At 44.0% G+C, this 22,063-nt stretch overlaps 1 protein-coding gene across 1 annotated transcript in view; it reads left to right on the plus strand.

Moving 5' to 3' along the window:
* Window positions 1-22,063, plus strand: part of LOC108941708 (neurobeachin-like) — a 215,912-nt gene that overhangs the window by 127,214 nt on the left and 66,635 nt on the right. Inside the window, exons 38-40 of the mRNA XM_029255524.1 lie at window positions 4,760-4,884; window positions 13,282-13,428; window positions 21,629-21,765. Coding sequence (XP_029111357.1) covers window positions 4,760-4,884; window positions 13,282-13,428; window positions 21,629-21,765 — 409 coding nt within the window. The remainder of the gene's footprint in view (window positions 1-4,759; window positions 4,885-13,281; window positions 13,429-21,628; window positions 21,766-22,063) is intronic.

Genomic DNA, 22,063 nt, shown 5'->3' on the forward strand with positions numbered 1-22,063 from the left:
ATCCTATTGAATTTCCCTTCTGTGCTCTGCCAAAGTGCGTCTTTTTGTGACGACACATTTCAGGCTGCAGAAACCCAGCGTTGTGCTGGACTGCTGATATTTCTTGCTCTTCTGTGAATGGACTCGCTTCCCTTGCTGCTCTCGGGAACAGAAATACTGGTCTCACGGAGGAGAAATGTTAATGGCCGATGTCCTTTTGTTGTGTTGCCGGTATTTTGATCAATGAGGTTGTCCCACTATTGACCCAAAAGAAGCTATTCAGTGGAACGGAACTTCTAATGTGGATTTTATAGGAAACCTTTGAAGGCCAGTCTTTTTCTCAGACATCTAACAAACGCAAGAAGATGGTCTTCCTTTGGTCAAGTGTCATGTTGCCGAGTTGGTAAAATGTAGGGTCTTTGTCTCCAAGGAATATTGCTTCTACGCGAAGAGTCTTGCTGTAGTAATGCTGCTGCTATGTTGTGATTCCACAGTTGGCAGATGGAGACGTGCTAAAACGCAAACATTTATGCTGTACCTGACGTGGGGCTTCACGTCACCCGCTACTTCCAACAAGCAGTTATTCTGATCCCGACACTAACTTATGAACGGCCCCCAATAACATAAATAAATGCATTCAAGGCTTCAGTCAAGTGAATAGTTTCTTCAAGGTAGGCGTCTGGCAGATGATCCGTCCAGTTAAGGTACTTTATGATGAGCTGTGGAGGGATTTATTTTATTTAAATTTTTATTTTTTTTTTGTAGTAACTATCTGTGTCTGTTGTGTTTGTATTTGTAAGGCTTTTTTTTTTTCTTCTGACAAGGTTCACTTCATCTTCTTACTACTTCCACATCGCTTCCACATCGAGTTGGGTGAAAGTGTTTTCATGAGCAATACCAATTCATATAGTTATTCATACAGGCTTCATACACACCACAGGTGACAGATGCACATGCAAGATGTGTTTCTACAAACAAAGCAATATTTATGACCCCGCTGCCCTGCCCACCTTCTTCTTCTCATGATCAGTCAAAGCAGAGGGCATGGTCTTTACCAGATTTAACGAGCTACAGCACATTTCTGTGCTTAAAGATGCATCCATGTGCCTGAAACTTATTTATTTTTTATTATTTGTGGTGATTGTAACGGGTGCATCCATTTCCTTCGCCTTTTTAGCTTGATTCATAGCAGTCTGGTTTTTACTGCCCTTTTGTGAACGAGGAGAGTTCCCCATATGACCGGGTGGATGCATTACACCATGTGTCGCCGAAAACCTCAGCCCCACAGCCACAAGAAAGGCAGCCCGCGGACGCACGGCACAACAAAAGCAGAAAGATGCTGTCTTTTATTCATTTGTCGCTGAGCAATTTGGGAGGCGACAAGCAGCCATAAATAAAAGCAGTCGCGTTTTTCTCGCTGATAGTTTCGGTTATCGGCGCTGGAAAATTAGCTCTTAAAATGCAGTTTGAAGTCCATTTGGGTGATTGATGGGGGATGTGACTAATAAATTTTTTCTAGCCTTCAGGGAGACTTGCTGTCACTTTTTTTCTTTTTCTGTGTGAGTAGAGCAAACCCGTAGGGTGTCACTCAAAGGAGCAAGCTGCCATAACGTGTCTCAGGGGACTGGGACACCTTCCCAGAAGCCTTAATTCGGTTCCACTTTGCTCCTCTATGAGCATCCTGTAAACAGCGAATGAGGGGGTTAATTAAATGGCAGAGCTTCTGGCGTACGACAGTCTTCTATTTGTATGTGGCCCAAAACAGACGTGTTGTGTGCCGCTGAGGTCCTCATGTCAGGTCACAAATGTCAATAAGGTGTTGTGTTTTTTTTTCTTTTTTCCCCCTTTTGCAAAGGCCTTGGGTCTTTTAGAAGATATTCTTTGCTTGTGTCTCTCTTTGAATTTAGTAGCCCTTACAAAACAAGCAGGGTTGCGGCGAGCCGGAGCCTAACCCGGCAACACGGAGCGCAAGGCTGGAGGGGGAGGGGACACACCCAGGACGGGACGCCAGTCCGTCGCAAGGCACCCCAAACGGGACTCGAACCCCAGACCCGCCAGAGAGCAGGACCCGGTCAACCCACTGCACCCCCCCGATTATAACTCCCATTTCAAATGAAGGAGCATTTGCAGTGTAATTGTTTCATTTGAGCCTTATTTCAAGGGCTATTGTGGGACACTGTCCATGCATGGACCTGGGTGTCCTAGGCTTCCTAAGCCATCTGCCCAACATGGGCACCTCTCTTTTCTCATTGTGTATATGTGCCTGACGACCCTCAGTAAGTTTAACCCTCTAAAACGAAGTGCATAATCAGTTTTTTAAACCTGCTTTTTGGGTTGTTTAGATTTTTGTCTTGCATTAGTGCAGGATTCTGCTGTAGGTTGCTAAAGCTTATGTGGAGCAAGATTGGGAGTTTGACACTGCTTCGCAGTAATCTGTGAGCCTCCCACGTGAGATTTCTGCTCCCTGCCTGTTAAATTTTACATTCACAATATTGTTTTTGTGGGTTTCGCCTTTCAGCCCCGCTGACGTCTCTCTCCTCTCCTGCGCTCCCTCGGCGCACATTGGGCCAGATTGACGGGGGGGGGACAAGCTGTGGACCGGCCCAAATTAGCATCCTCCCGCCACACGCACATGCACGTGGAAATGCAAAGAAAAATACACAGGAATGCATCCTTCCCATTCAGGCGCACGGAGGAAGAATGCAAGAGTAACACACACATGTACAAACACAAGAGGTGTGCATATGTGGAGGAAACAGAAAAATACAAACACTAAGGCATGTACCTATGCAGAAGTGTGCATTTGGACACGGTGAGAAACAAGTGCACGCACTGAGATGCAAACATACTGAAAGAGATGTACAGCACGCACTCGCTTGATTGATGCTAAACTGAGGATCAGCTCTTACTATGCTGTCAAGCCCTGCTAAGTCCCTTGAGTCTCTCGCTTTCTGACATTTGTAGATATTATATTCATGAAACGTGGAGGTAGCTTTTGTCATGTGATCCCCTTGTAAGACTTTAATCTGTTTAGACGGCCCCAACATCATGGAAGCGGGGAGAAAAGCTATACAATGAAATCAGTGGCTGGAAGCTAAGGACTTAATTCTGTTTAGCATGCAGAATCAGTGCTTGGATTTTCCTCGCTTTTGCACAGGATCCTGATATTAGAGTTCAGTTGAGTTGGGGGATGTTTGGGGCGGGCGTGCAGGGTGGCTCTGATCCCAAATGTTGCAATAAGCAGGATGACGCTACAGTCGAGTCCGTGGTTGGAACTGGTGTTCTGGAAGCTACGCAAACTAATTCGGGCTCAACCGTTGCGTTTAGAGCCGCTTGCCTTCCGCTCAAAGGACCCGGGTTCAAATCTGACCTCCTGCTCTCGTACCCTTGCACAAGGAAAAAATGACCCAGCTATATAAATGCCTTAGTCACTGTAGGTTGCTTAAGGCTGTAAGTTCCTTTGGAGCAAAGTGTCTGCTAGATGTAGATCTAATGGAATCTAATGTAAATCTAATGTAAATGGAACTTGGACAGTGATATCCCTCTGCTCACGAAGGTTGTAGGGCAACAGTTTTGTAATTTTTTTTGCTCTGTCAGAGTCGATGTAGCATAGGCACATTTGGATGTTTGAATGCCAGCTGTTTTGCCGAAGACTCCTAAGCACTGCTCTTTTATGCCAGGTAGCTCAACTCTGTGATGCGGTGTAGTTTCAGTCGCCGGGAAGAGAGACCACGGGGTCTCGATGCACTGCCTTTGTCTACTTCTATTTTCCTGGAAAATAAATGGCAGAGCACACGGAAATGATACTCCCGTCACTGAAGCAATGTGGGGGGTGGGGGCTGCGACGACAAAACTGAACCACATGCCGACCGTGTTTTGACCGGGGCTTGTCCCCAGCATGGCTGTCGTCTGCTCCCAGACTGTTTTTTACTCATCACCCTGCTCCTTCGCCTCTCCGTGCACACCCTTCGCGCCAAATTGGTTGCAGCACTTTCCCGTGGAGGAAGCAGAAAGCCTTTGAAAAGTCCCCTGACCGTGTGCACTTGAAAAGGAGAAGCACTTAGTAACCTGATGCAGGCTGGCTGGCTGGAGCAGCCCTCCTAATGGTTTACATTAGCTGCAAGCAATAAAATTACCCTGGGTCCGCTCTAATGTCGGAATAATTATTTACAAAGATGGTTACCACATGCTGGAGCTTTACATATTTTTTTTCCTTCTCTTATAAGGCGCATTCTGTCTTTTCTGCCATCCTAATTCAATGTTATTAATAATGAATAAAAAAATGCAATTTTCTGCGGGTTTGCTCCAGGGGGGCTCGGGAATCATTTCAATGAATATTTTAGCACATTATTTTAATCATGGCTCCGCATAAGCAGGGGGCAGGGGAATATTTTATAGGCCCGGGGCCCCAGCCACGTGAGCCCCACCCCCATCAGCCACCCTCGGATCATTAAGCCGTAGCTATCTGCGCTGAGGGTCTCCTTTTTTGATTTACGGGACTTGTTAAAAAACACTGTTAAAAAAGCAGGCAAGCTGCACCATTTATACTTGTAATTTGATGCCGTATTTGTTAATGGAGCCGGCTGTGATTTATGTGGCCGTGGTGGCCACCGCTGCAGGGTGTTGCATGGCACACTAGCCTTCACAAGGGCCTCCGTCCGGAGGGACTGCCCGATTTGCCATCCCCCCATGCCAGATACATCAAGAATTCAGATGATCGGAGCTCCGAGTTCCTTGCTGTGGCATCTCTAATCCCCATCCTCCCCTTGTTTCTCCATAGCCACCTGGATGACTTCTGGCGCCTTGACTACTGGGAGGACGACCTGCGACGGAGGCGGAGATTTGTTCGCAATTCCTTTGGTTCCACCCACGCCGACGTCGCGCTCAAGTCGCTGGAAGAGTATGGTCAGTACTGTGGTCGTGTCCACTGGTTCCGCCAGCTCATCCCTACCTTTTCTGAGCTCGTTGCAGATTTCCTTCGTCACGTTCATGGCAAATTAGTCGCCATGTCCCGGAAGCTGTTCGGTAGACCGATGAAACGGTCGCAAATAGTTCTTGCGGTATAACCTATTTTCTAGTCACGCAATTTGAAATCAACATAAAAATGTATCAACTTAAATTTTGTTTACCATGGTAAGGTAAGAGTTTGGGAGCGTGCTTACCCGGGGTATCACCTAGGTACCACCCGCTGCAGAGAAAAAAAAAAGACATGCGTTGTCATGTTTATAGGATTGCTTTTTATGGGCTTTGTGAATTGAACATGGCAGAACAGTTCCACTACTGCTTTCTCCTCCACCTGCAACAAATTGCTCTGCCTTTTTTTTTTTTAAAAAAAAAAAAAAAAAAAAAAAAAAAAAAAAAACTGTTACTCTTTGTGAGAAACTTTCCTCCGCTGACCCCATTTAATGTGGTTCTGCTGGCCAGATCGCTGCACTGCTGTTGCTTTCTGTCACACAACACGGCGTTTTATAGAGAGGCAGGGCCCCCCGTTAAACACCCTGAGCACATATAGTCTGACCTGCAGGAAACGCAGACAGGCTCCAGCTCTCATAACATTTATTTTACCAACAATCCCAGAATTAATTCAAGTAGTACTACACCAGTAATACTGCTTAAGAACAAATATTATTATTATTTTTGCTATTTTGTTGCTTATACAGCTGGGTTATTAAAATGGCGCAATTGACTTAAAGGACCCTGCAGCGTTACATGTCGGACTTAAAGCAACAACCATCAGACCATGTGCGCAATGTAAAGGTTAGTGCAGTCTGAGGGTTCCTGGATCACATCCCATAAGTATTACAGTTTTTTTTTTTGAACAAGGTATGTTCCCTAAATTATGCGGGGTGCGGTGGCGCAGTGGGTTGGACCACAGTCCTGCTCTCCAGTGGGTCTGGGGTTCGAATCCCTCTTGGGGTGCCTTGCGGCGGACTGGCGTCCCGTCCTGGGTGTGTCCCCTCCCCCTCCGGCCTTACGCCCTGTGTTGCCGGCTAGGCTCCGGTTCCCCCGTGACCCTGTATGGGACAAGCGGTTCTGAAAAAATGTTCCCTAAATTGAAACTGTACGAATGCTCTGCTCATCAAATGGGGAAATCATTGTAACGCTGGTTATCTAGCATTGGACTAGTTGCCTTGGACAATGAAATCAGCATAATAATAAAATTTTATTTAAAATTTGGACAAGGAAGTCATCTTAAAAAGTCATCTTAAAAAATTTTTATCTAGAATTGTTATTATTAAGCTGACTTATTTCTCCTATTTATTATTATTATTAGTATTATTATTATAGACACCCCCTGGCTTCACTTTCATTGTGAGCAAACAATATATATCTGTCTCTCAGATGTAAAGGCTTAATTACCTGTAAACAAGAAGAAAACACAAGTTGATCCTCTTCATTTTGAGCAGTCTTTGGCGAGTATGTTTGAGTTCAGCAGCAGGAGGTTTTTGGTTCCTTGTACCTGGAACAGCTTCTGTCCTCATGTTCATCAGCCTGGGGACATGTTGCTGGTGGCTGCTAGAAATATTCTGATGATTTTTTTTTTTTTCAAGGTATGATAACTCAAAAGAGGGGAAAAAAATCATGGTTTGACTGTTTTAATCACAAATAACAAATAAGCTGCTGAAAGAACCAGATACTCAATTTTATAATTTATACATCATGTTATATGAATGATCATGTCCCATTGTGTGAATCTGCTTCTCTGAATTGCAGATTACACAGATGAATCGTTTGGGTCAGTCTCATGACCTTTACTTTAAACCAGATGAGAAAACAGTTTGTTACTGTACTGAAAAGTCTTCAGCATGTTGCTCGAAATGGTGGCAGCCATGATGATTTAGGAAAAATTTCTCTAATTTTGCTAACATCATCTTAGACCCTTAAAAGTCTTTGAAAATGATTCATTTTGATGATTAATGATTAAGTTTTTCTAACCAGGTCCCTTTAAAGTGATGCAAATTCATTTCGTTATAAGGGTTGCACAGAAAGCAATGACATTCCTCAGGTATGAAAAACAAAAGATCAACTCATATAGTCTTTGTCTTTAATCATAATGTCCTGAGGCATCATGAAAGAATCAAATTTTATTTAGGATTTGTTTGTAACTATGACAAATACAGGCACCCCTCACTTATCGACCAAGTTCCGTTCCTACGACTAGGTCGTTAAGCGAATTGGTCGATAAGCGAGGAGTCGCCTTTACCAATATTTCAAGCATACTGTACTGGTAGTGGGTTTGTGTCAACCATCTTTAGATATTGTTTTAATGCCACCTTTGCACCGTTTATAACATTATTAGTATATTTATATTTTCCATGGCTTGCTTTAAATGTTTCCGTCGATTCTTCGCCTTCGCACGCCTTCAAATTAATAGACGAAATATGTAGTCTTGGAGATTGCAAACGCTAGTGTATCGAATACTGAGCGACTGTGGGAACGACACTGAGACTGAGAAAGGGTGATGCGAGATGAGATGCTTGACGCTGAGACCCCGCACTGCCGTTTCCACGACCAAAGTTCTCATACAGCGTACAATACCGACTGGTCGGAGAGCTGGTCGTAAGTCCACACGGTCGTTAAACAGGTAGGTCGTTAAGTGAGGAGTGCCTGTAATTAAACTGATGTAACGGTAATGAGAAACATAATTTCACTTAATATTTTTATTTATAGTGGACAGATTTTTTTTTTAGCAATATTGATTTTTTTTAACCCACAACTGGTAGCTTGTATAAGGCTAAGTAACCAAAATCATAATTTATCATTGTTTTATGAGGGTGACACATTTGTATGATTAGTTGCCTGCACTTCAGCAAACCAGCGGGCACTTGGGGTTTACTTGCTTTAAGTCTTCCTTTGCAACTTTGGTTCATAAACTGGCTACTCAGCTAAAAACTGAGCAAATGCAAAGTTTCTCTGATGCTGAAATCTCTGGAACAGATTCCTAAGTAATATGAGATGTTTTGCTGATCTGTAACTGGCTCTCATGAACATTTGTACCCCTTGGAAATGTCTTAATTACACAGGTACGAAATAAGGAGGGGTTGTGTCTTGATGCGAAACAGGACAGGATGGCGATACTGCTTTCTAACCGATGGGTGTTCCCTTGTGTCCACCTCAATTCCGGCTGTAAATACTACCAACAGTTCTACTATCGTCATTATGGACGGGTGAGAAGCTCAGCTCGGCTGGATCCTTGAGCTTGCCCTGGATTGAAGGGGACAAATTGGCCGTCTTTAAACCGAGGGTGAAATCTAACTGTTGCCCAGTTCCTGTGTTGTTTGGATTTCAATACACAATGCTGAAAGCACAGATTGAGGCAGCATCTAAGAAGTATAGATTAATTGGAGGATGGGAGATCACAGATACAAGCTCAGTATCTTGCTTTAAGTGTCACGGGAAAAAAAAGTGGAAAAGGTACAAACCCAAATTACATTCATTCTTTTAGCTGACACTTTTCTCTAAAGTGACTTACAATGTTAAGGTTACAAGCTTACAATTATTTACCCATTTATACAGCTCAGTAATTTTACTAGAGCAATTTCAGGTAAGTATCTTGCTCAAGGGTACTACAGCTGAAGGTGGGGATTGAACCTCTGACCTTTGGATCCAAAGGCAGTAGCTGTTATCACTATGCTACTAGCTGCCTGGATCAAGGGCCGACTTCCAATGGTGTGTATGCATGTTTGTGTGCGGAACAGAGAGGACACAGGGAGAAGGGCATGGAGCTGAGATCAGAGTGGATTGGGCTGTTCAACACCTGCTTCCACAAACCTTTGGGAATGACACAGTTAGACATGGATCCATGCCTCACACGTTGCCCTCGTGACTTTACATCATGTAGGAACGTCTTGCTGGCTACATGAAAGTGCTGCTGATCTGTACATCTGATCTGAATGATCTGTGAACAGGAACGTCTAGAGATATGTGCGAAGACATGCAATAGTGCGTTACTGTTTGACAGTTGAGTCCGAAGGATTCATGGCGACATTAACAAGATCTGAAGACAGAGTGAACACTGTGAGATAGGGTTATATCAGTGCAGGTCAAGGTCTCGTAGGGGTTTGTTCCCTCTTCTCCAGGGCTCACTTAATGAGAAAACACTTGAAGTGAATCGTTTCGGTAAAGACACTAATGAGGCCAGGCTGCCGTAACGAGCTCATTGTGACCCGTTAGCCAGTTGTGACACTATATGTGATTGTTACCCAAGAAGCTCTGCGCTCACCGAGCAGCTAATAGTCTTTCTTTGTCTGCTTGTCTTGATGGTATTTTTCCCCCTACTCTTTCTCTTCGCATATGTGGGTTGTGAATTTACGTACGTTATTTGCGAATGCATTTTGTGTGTGTATTCTGCACCTTTGTAGTGCGTGTGGTGGCCGGTTTGGCGTATGTATGCGTTGGGGGGGGGGTCTCGATAGACCCGGGTCCTCTGACTGTTAGCAACACTGACAACATAACAAGCACATTCCCCCTCAGCCACCCTCTTTAATAACCTCTCCTGTTACGGCAAGGCAGCTCCTTGGCCAGCGTATATCGTCAGCTGATTGGAATTGGGCAACCATGAAATAGAAGTCACGTTAATATTGATCCAGGTCTTTAACGGGCTGTTTTACCTCCTTGTGTCCTTGCAGTCTCATTTGAGGTGAGCGGCTCTCTGCTGACCTGCCATAGTCAGCCTCTCTGCTGAGCAGAAGTCTTTATTGCTAGCTCAGAATGGAGCATGTGCTTGCAAAGCTGCGGCCACACCCCATCCGAACCTTTTTACGTGTGAATGCTCTTGTCATTTACACTTATTTATTCACCAGATGCTTTTATCCAAAGCGACTTCCAACAAACTCTAGTGTTATGAGCCCACACACCTTATTCACCAAGGTGACTTACACTGCTAGATACACTGCTTACACTGGGTCACTCATGCATACATCAGTGGAACACACACACTCTGTCACTCGCGCACTATGGGTGAAGCTGAAAAGCATCTCTTTGCACTGTGGGAGGAAACCAGAGCACCCAGGGGAACCCCACACAGACATGGGGAGAACATGCAAACTCCACACAGATTGAGTGGGGAACGAACTCACATTCTCTTGCATCACCCAGGTGCTGTGAGACTATGGCGCTACTCGCTGTGCTGTCCAAGTGAAGCCAAGTGAACCACAAATGTGGGAGAATTTCTATGCTTTTACAGACCATTTCTTTTTCTGATATTAGATGTTTAAGGAAGTAATTACTGGTAATCAGTTTTTGTGTTCTTGTGCTTTTTGCCAGATCAGCAAAAATTTGAAACTTTCCAGAGATGTAGAGGATGAAGCCAGGTGTGTGTGAAGTTGTGTCTGGGAGATGGACGCTCTGCAGGATTGGGGAACTACCTCTTTATTCATAACTCCAGATGTGGTCCAGACCCCTCAGTTCCGCTGCCATGTTGAGTCAGAGTTATAATGATATTGTCCTTAATCCTTGGCCAGATGGCAGAAACACAGAGGCAAGTATTAGCTTCCTGCTGGAGTGAAATGGAGCACAGTATATACCTTCAAAGGCGAGCCCTTTATTTTTTCACCTTGCATCAAGGGTAGATTTCTAGTTGTCTGTTGCTCATCTGGTTTGCTTTTTTTGTATTGTGCTTTGTATTACTGCTCTTAGCGTACATGGTATACTGTACATACATAGTACTTATTGGCATTGTCCAGGCCCTCGGTTCGCTGGTCCCCAGTAAATCAGTGTCCATTCACAATATTAGGATATTTTACAATAATGACAGAATTTGTCTTGGAAGAAGTCCATTCTATAAGGCATGTAAAGCCATCCAAGTTTGTATGACTGGTCAGTAAAATTCTGCTCAAGTTCCAACCCTCTGCAAATATTTTCACTTGTTTGCAGCAGTGTGTTTCTTCGCTCTCCACCGATTAATATAGTTCAGCAGTTTGTTTAAACCACAAGCTACTTTATGAGTTCATGTGTCAACTGTGTATGAGTTCATGGGTCAACTCATAAATTCATAATATTTTTGCACAGCCTGCAGATCAGTTGCTGTCTTGCAGTAGAAATCAAGATGCGGTGGAGAAAGCTTGCCTCCTTTTCTTGTGAATTTTCCGCATAGTATACAAAGCTTGATGTTATGATGTACACAGAGGTGTGTTTGTGATAGTGGACTCTCCTGAAAGAAGTGTGCGCCTCTGCTCCGCTCAGAGACACCTTTCAGGTTGAAGCCTCAGCCCCTCAGTACCTCGACTGCTGTTCGTGAATCTGAGAGAGTATGTAAACCTCTAACTAAAATCACTTTCAGTTAAATCTGATAATACGAGAGATGAAAAAATTTGTCATGAATATAAGGTTATTTTTTATAATGAAAATTTCTATTACCAGTTCCTGGAAAAACATTCGGTTGCGACCCTAGTTTCAGTTCTCAGATAGTGAATTTAATTGTTTCTCGGTGGTAATCCGGTCTTTATTTCATTACAAAATTGATAAAAATAAATATTAAATCTGATCACACATACTGTATTTTGGTCGTCTCCCGGCTGTAGATTCTCTGGGCTTTGATTCAGTAATGTCTCTGCCTTGGTTTCACCTGTATGACCAGAGTAAACTCTAAGGTTGTCTAAACTTAGTGCCACTACTGTGTTACATATAAGTGACATTATTATGGAAAACAGGCACAGATTTGCTTGATCCTGGCAGATCCTAAAATCAGTGGTGCATTCTGTATATTAAAAAGTAGTTAAAAAAAAGTAAGTAGTAATATAAAATAGAATGTTCTTTTTTGTTTTGTTGCGAACAGAATCACATGCACAACTGTGACTGTTCTATAACACGCTAAGTAAGTTTGCTTACGTGAGCCTCTGTGCTAAGAGACTGGGTGTGACGTTGAACGATGGCTCTTGACCACACAAGGCAGCTTGGTAAATGTACCGATTGAGGTGTGGGATAAATTGCTCCATCGTCGAAAAATTAGGCGAACGAGCATTGGTCAACATTAAAACCAGTCTTTATTTGATGAGCTTGCTGTGTTTTGAAGGGAACAGTCCCTAAGGATGTGGTCCTCTTAGCAACTCTTGTCTATATGTTGGAAAACTGAGATTTATTTTTCAATCAAAAAGCTTGATTTATTTCGAAAGTATTCGGGTCTTGGTAATCGTCATTGAACGTAATTGTTTGTTACATATTTAATTTTTAAAATTTGTTGGACTCGGAAATTAAATGTTCTTCGTGGTTGCCAAATTTAGTACGCCTTTACGGCGTTCGTCGTTTGTTTATCGAAATCAGCATGGTTTATTTTGCTTGGCCCTGTTACACTCTAAATGTGGCCAATCAGAACTGAAATCCTCCTGCTCTACTTTCCCATATTTGCTGTAACCTCATCCAGAGTGTAGAATGTCACTGTTTTGCATTTGATTCGCAGCCACCGGATAGCTGTTTCTCGTAATGTTGCGGTGAATTCCATTCCGAAATGGTCCCAGCTTCCTCTGATGTCTGATGAAAGCGCCGGAGAAAGGCAACGCAACGGAACAGGAAGCATGTTTTTCCTTTCTTAAGGTAGTGGAGTCGACAGCAGTCAAACATGACCTCTTGGAGACAAGAACATTCTCGTCAGGAGCGTATGAGACGTAACAAGAGCTCTGTTGAGGAACCTGTCAGATACTCCCACCCCTCCCATTTCATATGTGCGTGTGCTTCGTTTTCCTCATGTGTTCTATCCTTGCACTTTGCAAGTGCGACCTCAAAAAGGAGTCATGCATGAAGATGCCTCGTGCCCGCCCGCCCCCCGTTAGGCAGTAGCGCACGTGAGTTTGCGTAATTAAAGTTGATGATTGTCTTTTGAGCTTCCCTCCGTGTGAACCAAGCGTGAGCAAAGCCGGTGAGAACGCCGCTCACGGTGGCCGTAATGGGCTTTGGCAGAGTGTGCAGACTCCTAATTGCACTGTCTGTTCCATCTCATTCTTTCTGAAATCATTCTCCCAGGGTGAACTGCCGTACACAAATCATATACATTTAGCCCTTCGCTGCAATGGATGTCAGAAAATTATTTTTTTAAAAAAAAAAAAATAGAATAAAGCGACTGGTGATACTACGGTCTTCTAATATGTGTGCTGTAAAAGTATTTCTGCTTTCGTATACAGGAAGAGGTGATAAAGAAGGCTCTTAGTGAGCATTTGTCTTCATCCTTATGTAACTCTACCCTTCGCAGCAGACCTTTGACGAACGACGTGTTTTGTTCGCGCCTGTTTACCCGACTTATGAACATAACCCTAAAACTCCAAGACTTGCACCGTAGTTGCTAACGGTGCCTTGTCTCATTCCGGACAGGCACGGAGGAAGACAAAGCGGTCAAGTCCAAGAAGACGTTCCGCAGCCAGGCTGTGGTCAACCAGAGCCCTGAGACGGAGCTGATGCTGGAGGGTGATGACGACACCGTCAGTCTGCTGCAGGAGAAGGAGATCGACAACCTTACTGGTAATGTAACGCAAGCAGCCAGAGGCACGTCTGATCATTGCCGCAGACGCACCTAATGACATCTGTGCAAATACCTGTCTCTTCTCGACTACAGTCCCTGATAAATCCCATAGCCCAGCAGTCTCTCTTTCAAAAATATTTCTAAAATACTGTGAGAGAACCAGAAGCATCAAAGCTCGACCAGATGGTCTAGTGAGCTGAGCTTGCTGAGGTTGGGAAGAACATTCTTTGCCATCACCGCCCAGGGATCTCAAAGAAATGATGCTTAAACTCTGGTCCTCCTGCTCATTACGCTCCAAAGAAATGCGATGACCAACATCCAGCTGCAGACTCCTAAGCTAAATTAGAATAGCCTATCTGTCTCGCTTTATTTATCTCCTTAATGTCGTATTATGTTTCAATGCATCACTCACATGTTAAATCTGCCTTTTGAAGTCCGGCGAGGGGCTTGTAGTAAGTCCCGGAACTGGCCAGAGAAGCGTCTTTTTCGATACGTGATGACAGAACTTGTTCGTCTGTTAAAGGGTACTGAGCTAAGTCCTAAAGAAGATTAGCACAGATTTACTTCTCCCCCTAATTAAACACAAAAGTGTGCGCTTAAATGAATCTATTTTAGAAAAAAAAGTTTGTTTTCCTTCGTGTTCCACTTTCTCATACCTACAACCTTGTCAGCTCTCCACGGTAGGCAGGCGTGGCCCTGGAGCGTGCGGTCCGAGCGTAAGGCCGAACTCGGAGACGTTCGTCTTCCTTGGTTGAGTCGGCTGTTGCCGCGGTCTTCCTCCCTGACCGGCGTGGCTGCCTCCTGCTCTTCTGTGTTTTCTCTCTTATGTCATTTGCAGTCCCGCAACAGTCAGCGCGAGAGGCCGGCAGTTTAAATGCACACCACCGTTGCCGCAGGAGTCAAATGTGGATCGGGTTGCTTGCGTTAAACCGAATGATGAACAGGCGAGCGCCGGCCTGGACTCCTACAGTCCCTTTGATTAACTGTTCGCGCTAATGGCAAGCGGTTCTGTCCAATTAATCAGTTTAAATCCAGATAATCTATGAAGTAAATGAGACGGCGTTAACCTCTAGTCTCGCTATTCCTCATGGTTTATTGTGTGTGAAATTGGAAATGTTGCCATTAACACACTGTGCAGCGTTTTGGACTATCCGTCCCGACTGCTTTTAGTTGTTACAGTCACGTCAAAGTTTGGTATCGCTAAAACAAGCAATTCTGTCATTCCTCCTCTCATTTATTTATTTGCATGCTAGACATGCCTTTATACTATATTCTTTCGTAACATTAAATGTTGTTTGAAGAACGTGTTAGGACTGTCCTGTGCGCTTATAGTTGCAAATCCCGTATTTTAGTCAACGGGTACAACCATGCTGCCATGGTCATTTTTCACTAATGTGGTTTAAGGACGTGTCTGTTTAAAATATTGAAGTTCACGCTGCAGAAAGGTTGTTCCAAATTGGAAAGCTGCTTTTTCCATCTGGTCCTGGGTTTTGACAGCATACTGAGGAGCTCAGAAGATATAGGACAAACAACATAGAGAGTCCATGCGCTTGGGCTCCTATACCTTCTGGAATACAGTACAAGGCATATAGCAGCTCTGGCAACTTAACATTTATTTATTCATTTTTATATTATTATTTTATTGCAGAGGGGGTGCGGTGGCGCAGTGGGTTGGACCACAGTCCTGCTGTCCGGTGGGTCTGGGGTTCGAGTCCCGCTTGGGGTGCCTTGCGACGGACTGGCGTCCCGTCCTGGGTGTGTTCCCTCCCCCTCTGGCCTTACGCCCCTGTGTTCCCGGGTAGGCTCCGGTTCCCCGTGACCCCGTATGGGACAAGCGGTTCTGAAAATGTGTGTATGTGTGTGTGTGTGTGTGTATTTTATTGCAATCATGAATGCACCATGACTTAATCTGTATTGTATTTATTTTTGTTATGCTCTGACTTTTACATTAGTGTGGCAGTGCTGTTTTGTCTAAAGCAGAGAAGTCTGTGATCAGGCTTATGTACCAGCAAAAGATTTTTTTTTTTAGACCCCTTCTGAGTTTTACAGCAAACCCTTCGTGCGCCAAGCTATTAAGCCAAAAGACAAAGAAAAGACTTTCTTTTCTCCTTACTTTCTTCATGATACCTATACAGATCACAAAACAAGAGTTTACTTTCAGACACCACCAGTTAAACCTCTCCCCAGTATCCCTAGTCCATTTGTGCTTCGTGTAAGTAGCACCCTTTGTGGCTTTTCTGCCTGCTGTAAGGTTCTTACCAGAGTGCAACAGTGGATTCTGGCAGCAGTCGTAAATTCTTGAAATGTTTACCGTGGTCCAATCACAAGGATTATATAGCAGCAAATGGAGTGGAGTAATATCTGGTTGCAGCGTTTCCACAGTCATGATGAAAAACTGGCCAAATGTTTGCATCCTGACAAAAATTTGCCGTCGGCGAAGTAGGTGTTTGTTTTCCGGTTTTGTATTCGGGGCTGTGTGGAACTGCTGCGGCAGGCTGCGTTAATGTCCATTTCAAAGCACGTCTTAGGTCAAAATCTGACATTAGTTCACCGAGGGTACCAGCTTTGGGACAAATGGTGCGGTTAAAAACGAAGCACACGATCCCGGGCGGGTAAAGGCATGTTAACCCACTGAATTTCAAACGCCGTGTGGATTCACCTCTACGGCCTCGATGTCTGAGTTGAAGGTTGGAAAAAAAAAAAAAAAAACTCGTTGATCCCTCTCCAGTTTGCGCTTAATGGTGACATAGCATTTGATTCCAGTGTTTGTCTTCCTGCCTGCTTCTTGCAGCTTTATTGGAGCAAAGATCCATCCTGTATTGCAGCTGGGAAAACTGAGCGCGTTATTATTATTATTATTATTATTATTATTATTATTATTATTATTATTATCCCAGACATATAACATAAGTAAGACATCGAATAAGCAAACATAGTAATACCGTAGTTCCAAGTACTAGGGTGCTGTTCAGTTTACCTCCACTAGGGGACTTGTGTTCCAGGGTAAACAAAAGCACTGCTGTCCCTGTAAGAGACTCTCCTCTTTTCCTCACTAAACGCCCAAATAGCCGATGGTTTTAAAGCAGATTTACGAGACCTGACCTGAGAAGGCCTGTTAAACTAGTCAGAGAAAATGTGGTAAAACACTCTTTTGCAGTATACAGTATGTGTAAAACTGGAGAGGAGGAACAAAAGGGTGATAAATGGTGCTTGAGATGTACCAAGATGTCTTTAAAAAAAAAAAAAAAAAATCCACGGTTGTTTTCATACGACTGTCTGTGGGGTCCTCTGTAGGCGAACAATATCCGAGATCCACGGCTGGGCCCCGCTTGCGATCGCGGCGCGCCGCGCCAGGACTCCGCGGAGCACGTCATGCAATACCCGTGTCGGGCCGAGCGAGTGAGGGGTGTGTTCAAAGGAGGTCCGATGGCTGGTTTGACAGCTCTGTGAAGGTGGTCTGCGAAGCCTGTGCTGCCTCCCCCCCATCCTCAGACAAACTGTTCTGGCTTATTTTGTGTCTTTGGCTCATGTGAAACATGGTGATCGGGAGCCAAGCGTAGGCCGGGCCTTCTTCGGAGTCCCCAGCGGAGCCCTGTCGCAGACAGCGCTGGCGTCCTCCGCCTTACCGAGAGGACATGGGTACCTCCTGTAGCGCAGCATTTAGGTCCCGCTACCTTAAATTAAACTTGTTCACTCAGCAAAGGTTTTGTAAGAACTCTTGTTCTCGTCTCTTTTTTTTTTTTTTAGATTCGGCAAATACGAGTAGTACGACGTAGGTTTGTTTGACTCTAATAGGGTGGCATCATTCTCATGCCAGAAACCACGTTTTTCCTGGCTTTGTTTATTGGTGATGTTCTTCACATGCACTCGATGGATCTGAGTGCAGTGATTGTGTGAGCGAATACATTTCATTTAGTTTCAGCTGCAATTTTTTTTTTTTTGTTTGAAAAGGGACCTAATTTGTACACTACAAAAAGTAAAAGGGGAACAGTATAAAATGGTGCATCTGATGGATTCGGTGCATTTAAAATGCCTTTACGACCTGAGAAATTACTTCCACATTTTTTTTTTTTTTTTTTTTCCCCTTTTTTTCAGCTTGGCTTAGTCGAACTCTTCGATCTGGTTCTGATTAAAAGTTGTGCTATCTTTTCGAAACCCGTCTGTGTTTAGCAGAGCCATGCGGATGCCGGTGAATGCATGGTAAAATAAGCTATTCTCTGTGTTACGCTGGCTGCGCACGATGATGTCCTACGTAGGGCGGGCGGCATGACTGTCACAGCAGTGTTGAAGGTGCAGCTTTGTTCAATTCATTTACATTAAACAAATTTGTCATTAAAATAATGATGGTGATCATTATTATTACTAGTAGTAGTAACGTACAGAGAATATTGTTAGTAGTATGTGTAGAATTTGGCACTATTACCCATAAGATGTTCCTCTTTTATGATTGTCCCTTTAGGGGACTGTAAATTGTAAGGTGAACAAACTATTTACCTTTAGTGTTTAAGCAGCTTAAAATTTCTATATTTTTCTTCTCTGATGAAGGCGTGCATACAGTCTGTAGGATGATGAAATCTGATCACGCGACAGTGCTCTTTCGCTCTGGGAAAGGACAGAATAGGAGCACTTTTGTTTGTAATGATGCAGTTTCCCAGAATGCCTCTGTTTGTTTGTTGCAGTGCAGTGGTGACATCACAGGGTGGGAGGCGAAGGGAGCCCGCTCCTCCCGCACAGGGCCGGCGCACTCCTCGTGGAACTTCGCAAAAACACCTGTTTTACCTACACTCCGGTCTTGGGGCGCACTTGGGAGTTTTCGTTGCAGTGAAGAAACATGTCTGTCAGATGTTTGAGGTTAACCTTTGATTCATCGCTAAAGATATAGTGGGAATATTAGGAATTTCCCTGTAATTAGAATAAAAAGGAATGTTGTGTGTGCCGTGTGTCTGTTTCACATCAGCAGGCTTTTGGTGCCCATGTGTAGGGAAAAATCTAAGTGTTGTATGTGCAGCTTGCAGGCGGAATAGAGTATTTTGCACAGTATCTGTTGTGCTGTACCATGCACTTCTAAGCAGTGATTGTGGTGTTGCAGGAGTCTTGGGTGTTGTGTAAAACCCACATGATGCCATGTGCCATGACTTGATCCTATTTTGAAACTGACCTAACCGACAGCATTTCTACAGCCATCGCCATCGGGACACTGGACCGCAGCGCTGCACTTAGTTAATTTTTGCCATTTATTTATCCATGTTTCAAATGTGAGCCATAGCTTCCCTCTTCTGACATTAACCTAAGAGAGCGGCCGTACGGCGAAATGAGGGGTCGGAAAATAATTCGGAACAGCTTTTCCCTTTACATTCAGTAGCTTTTTTCATAGCTTCCCTGTGTGTGCAAAATCAAGGTTTTTTTTCTAATTATTATTTCCTTTTAAGCTTTGTGGATGTGGGAACTCTCGTAGCTTTTTAAAATCTCGTTCTGTAATAAATGTCTGTGACATGGATAAAGTCATTATACAGATAAATGTATAAATAGAGATAATGTGACCAGCTTTAGTACATGCACATAAATGGACAATTTCTTTTTTTTTTTCTTTTTTTTCTTCTTTTTCAGATTACACTCTGGTGGCATATGGGAACCCTGCAGTAGCCCATTATTCTTTGTGTAAACATTTTAATGCTATATCCTAATTATGGAAAGAGTGTCCCAGAAGGGATTACTCCTAATCCCCCCTCTCCGTGCCTCTGGATGGAGTGGATTAACGGTGTATTGTCTCGTTCTTTACAAGTGGCCCTTCGGGCTACTGCACAAGCGCTCCTGTACCTCTCAAACACCGCGTTCTACTTGTAATTGCAGGTTTCCAGCCGACATGTGAAAGATAACATATCATTAGGAGCGATGGCCTTATTCTCAAAATCCTATTAAAGACGGGGCGATCGCAGGGTGCGCTTCGGAGGAAGAGGAAACGCTCGTGTGTGCGCACTGTGGTACAGATGGTAGTACAAATGAAGTACAGTGTGTGCACGAGCAGTAACAGCAATGCGTGGGGAAGGAGTTAACGCGTAGTGCGTGTGCTGTCTATTTATTATTATTATTATTATTTTTATTATTATTGGAAAAACGATTATAACGAGTAATTTACCATTTTCCCCACTTCATATAACTGTGTGATTCATTTTCGCCGTTTTTCATTGTTTAGGTTATGCGCTGAGAAAATGTTTGAGTGAGAAGCGCGAAGGTTGTCGGTTCTGGCTCCGTTGTGGTGGAACGACCCCCCGCACTCAGAACTGCTGAATCCCTGTCCACATTTAAAAAAAGGGTCTGAAAACTGACCTCTTCCAGACCCGCTTCGCCCGTCATCTCTTAAGTTCATGCAAAGTATAAATATTCATGCACTATATACTTTAAGAGCGTGTCTGAATCGATCCTTTACGCAGCTACTCCTGTAAATGATTGTGTATCTGAAAGAAAAAAAAAAAATACCAGGAAGGTGATCAGGAATTGTTGATATTCTGATAAAGTTTATGCAGCCACTCGTGTGATGAACATTGGTTCATATATGGTGGAAACAAACTACTTAAGAATCACACGTCTGCATCTATGTCTCTTTCTCCGAATGTTATGAACACATTGCATTTTTTCTATGAGATGCGCGTCGCTTTGGAGAAAAGCGTCTGCTAATGAACGCGCGTAAATGAATGTAAATGTTTTCTATTACTAGTATGACGAAGGCGGGCCTGCAGCGGCCGGTGCTTCGTTGTGCGAAACGTGCGGCAAAAATGTAAAGCGCTGCAGCTCCTCTAATTCCACAATTCGTGCGAGCGCATCGCGTGCACGAGGGAAGAGGGAATATCGGAGTGACGCGCGAACGGTGTGCTGTGTGTGTTCGGGCTGATGTTTGGCACACGCAGTCCGTGTAGCGGAGCTGGAGGCTGGAGGCTGGAGGCTCGGGCTGCGCTCGGGCTGCGATCCCGCGAACCCCTCCGAGCACCGTGAAGGAGCGCGCTGGGAATTGAAACCAAAACCCACTTGTAATCCTGCAACAGTATCGGCCATAATTGGCTGAGCAGCGCAGATTAAGATTGATGAGACATTAAAGTGGCTCCTCGGAGTTCAGGAGATCAATAAATAAATATCCCAGCGTGCAGACTGCAGCAGAGCGCCGTGGCGCGTACGCGGGCCCCGCGCGTGCCCGTCAGATGATGGGACGATGGAGGGAGGGATGGAGAGGAGCGGTTGCTGAGATCGAGGGGGTCAGCGGTGATCGCAGGCCCAAAAAAAGGATCGTTTCCTTCGAGGCCTAAAAGCAGTGGCTCAGTCTCATCGCAGAGTCTCAGCACCTCGTTCGTCCTTTTCTGGCGGGAGCGCGCCGTAAAAACGTGGAACAAACGTCGTTTTCCCTTCAGTCGCTTCCGCACGAGTTAATTGTGCTGGCCCGCGTCCCCTTAACGCTTTGAAGGAGAATCTCATTTTAAAATAATCGACGTTATGTCGAGAGAAAGACAGGTAAGGTGACAGCATAGTCCTTCTGCGCTTTTTTTTTTTTTTTCCCCTTGTAAAAGTCCTCATAAATTCCTTCCACCTCTGGCTCCGTAAAGAGCACTACGGCCATGTGGCATCACTTCTGAACCAAGTTCTTCTTTAACCTCACAATAGTCAGCATGCACTTTCGATCCGACTTAATAATAATAATAATAATAATTACTAACTACTACTAAAAACCACTACTACTACTAGTAATACTACTGTTACGAATAAGAATTTTTTCTTTAATAAAATAAACATAATAAAATTATCATTAATAAGATGAAAAATAAGAATAATAATTATTATTATTGATGTTGTTTTATTCGTAACAGTAGTACTACTAGTAGTAGCGTAGTTTTGTTTCAGTAATTCTTTCATTTCTTTTCGCAGTGTTGTCTTTCATTACATCTCAGCGTACGAGGATTTGTAACAATGAAAGAAGTTCTCATTTTTGCTTTACAAAAAAAACAACGGTTGTGTCATTTCACAACGTTTCAAACAGGTGAACATAATTTAATCTGCAATTATTAACACAAACCAGTAGTTGGGGGGGGGGGGGGGAAGTGTGCAGACGAAGCGAGGGCGTATAGTGTGAGCGGAATTGGTGCGTGTGTCGGTGCGTGACAGTTGTGCGTGTCGCCCCCCCCCCCCCCCCCCCCCCCCCCCCCCCCCACGCAGGCCCCGTGCTGTTGAGCAGCCCCGCGCAGCTCGTGGCCCCCATGGTGGTGGCGCGCGGGACCCTTTCCATCACCACCACGGAGATCTACTTCGAGGTGGACGAGAACGACCCTGCTTTCAAGAAGCTCGAACCCAAGGTGCGTCCCACGCGTCTCCGAAAGCCTGTTTACCGTTAATGTACAGCCCCTTCCATTCTCGTCACAGCTGTCCCTTCTTCTCCCTTTATTTATCATCATCATCATCATTATTATTATTATTATTATTATTATTATTATTATTAATAATATTATCATTGTTATATTTATTATTATTATTATTATTATTATTATTATTATTATTATTATTGTTGTTGTTATGTTGAACTGTGCCGATGACCTAGTTGGTAGGTGACACGGTTTCTGTTTAAAAAAAAAAAAAACAAAATAAAAAAAACAG

Source organism: Scleropages formosus, chromosome 10 (assembly GCF_900964775.1).
Source record: "Scleropages formosus chromosome 10, fSclFor1.1, whole genome shotgun sequence".
Lineage (NCBI taxonomy): Eukaryota > Metazoa > Chordata > Actinopteri > Osteoglossiformes > Osteoglossidae > Scleropages > Scleropages formosus.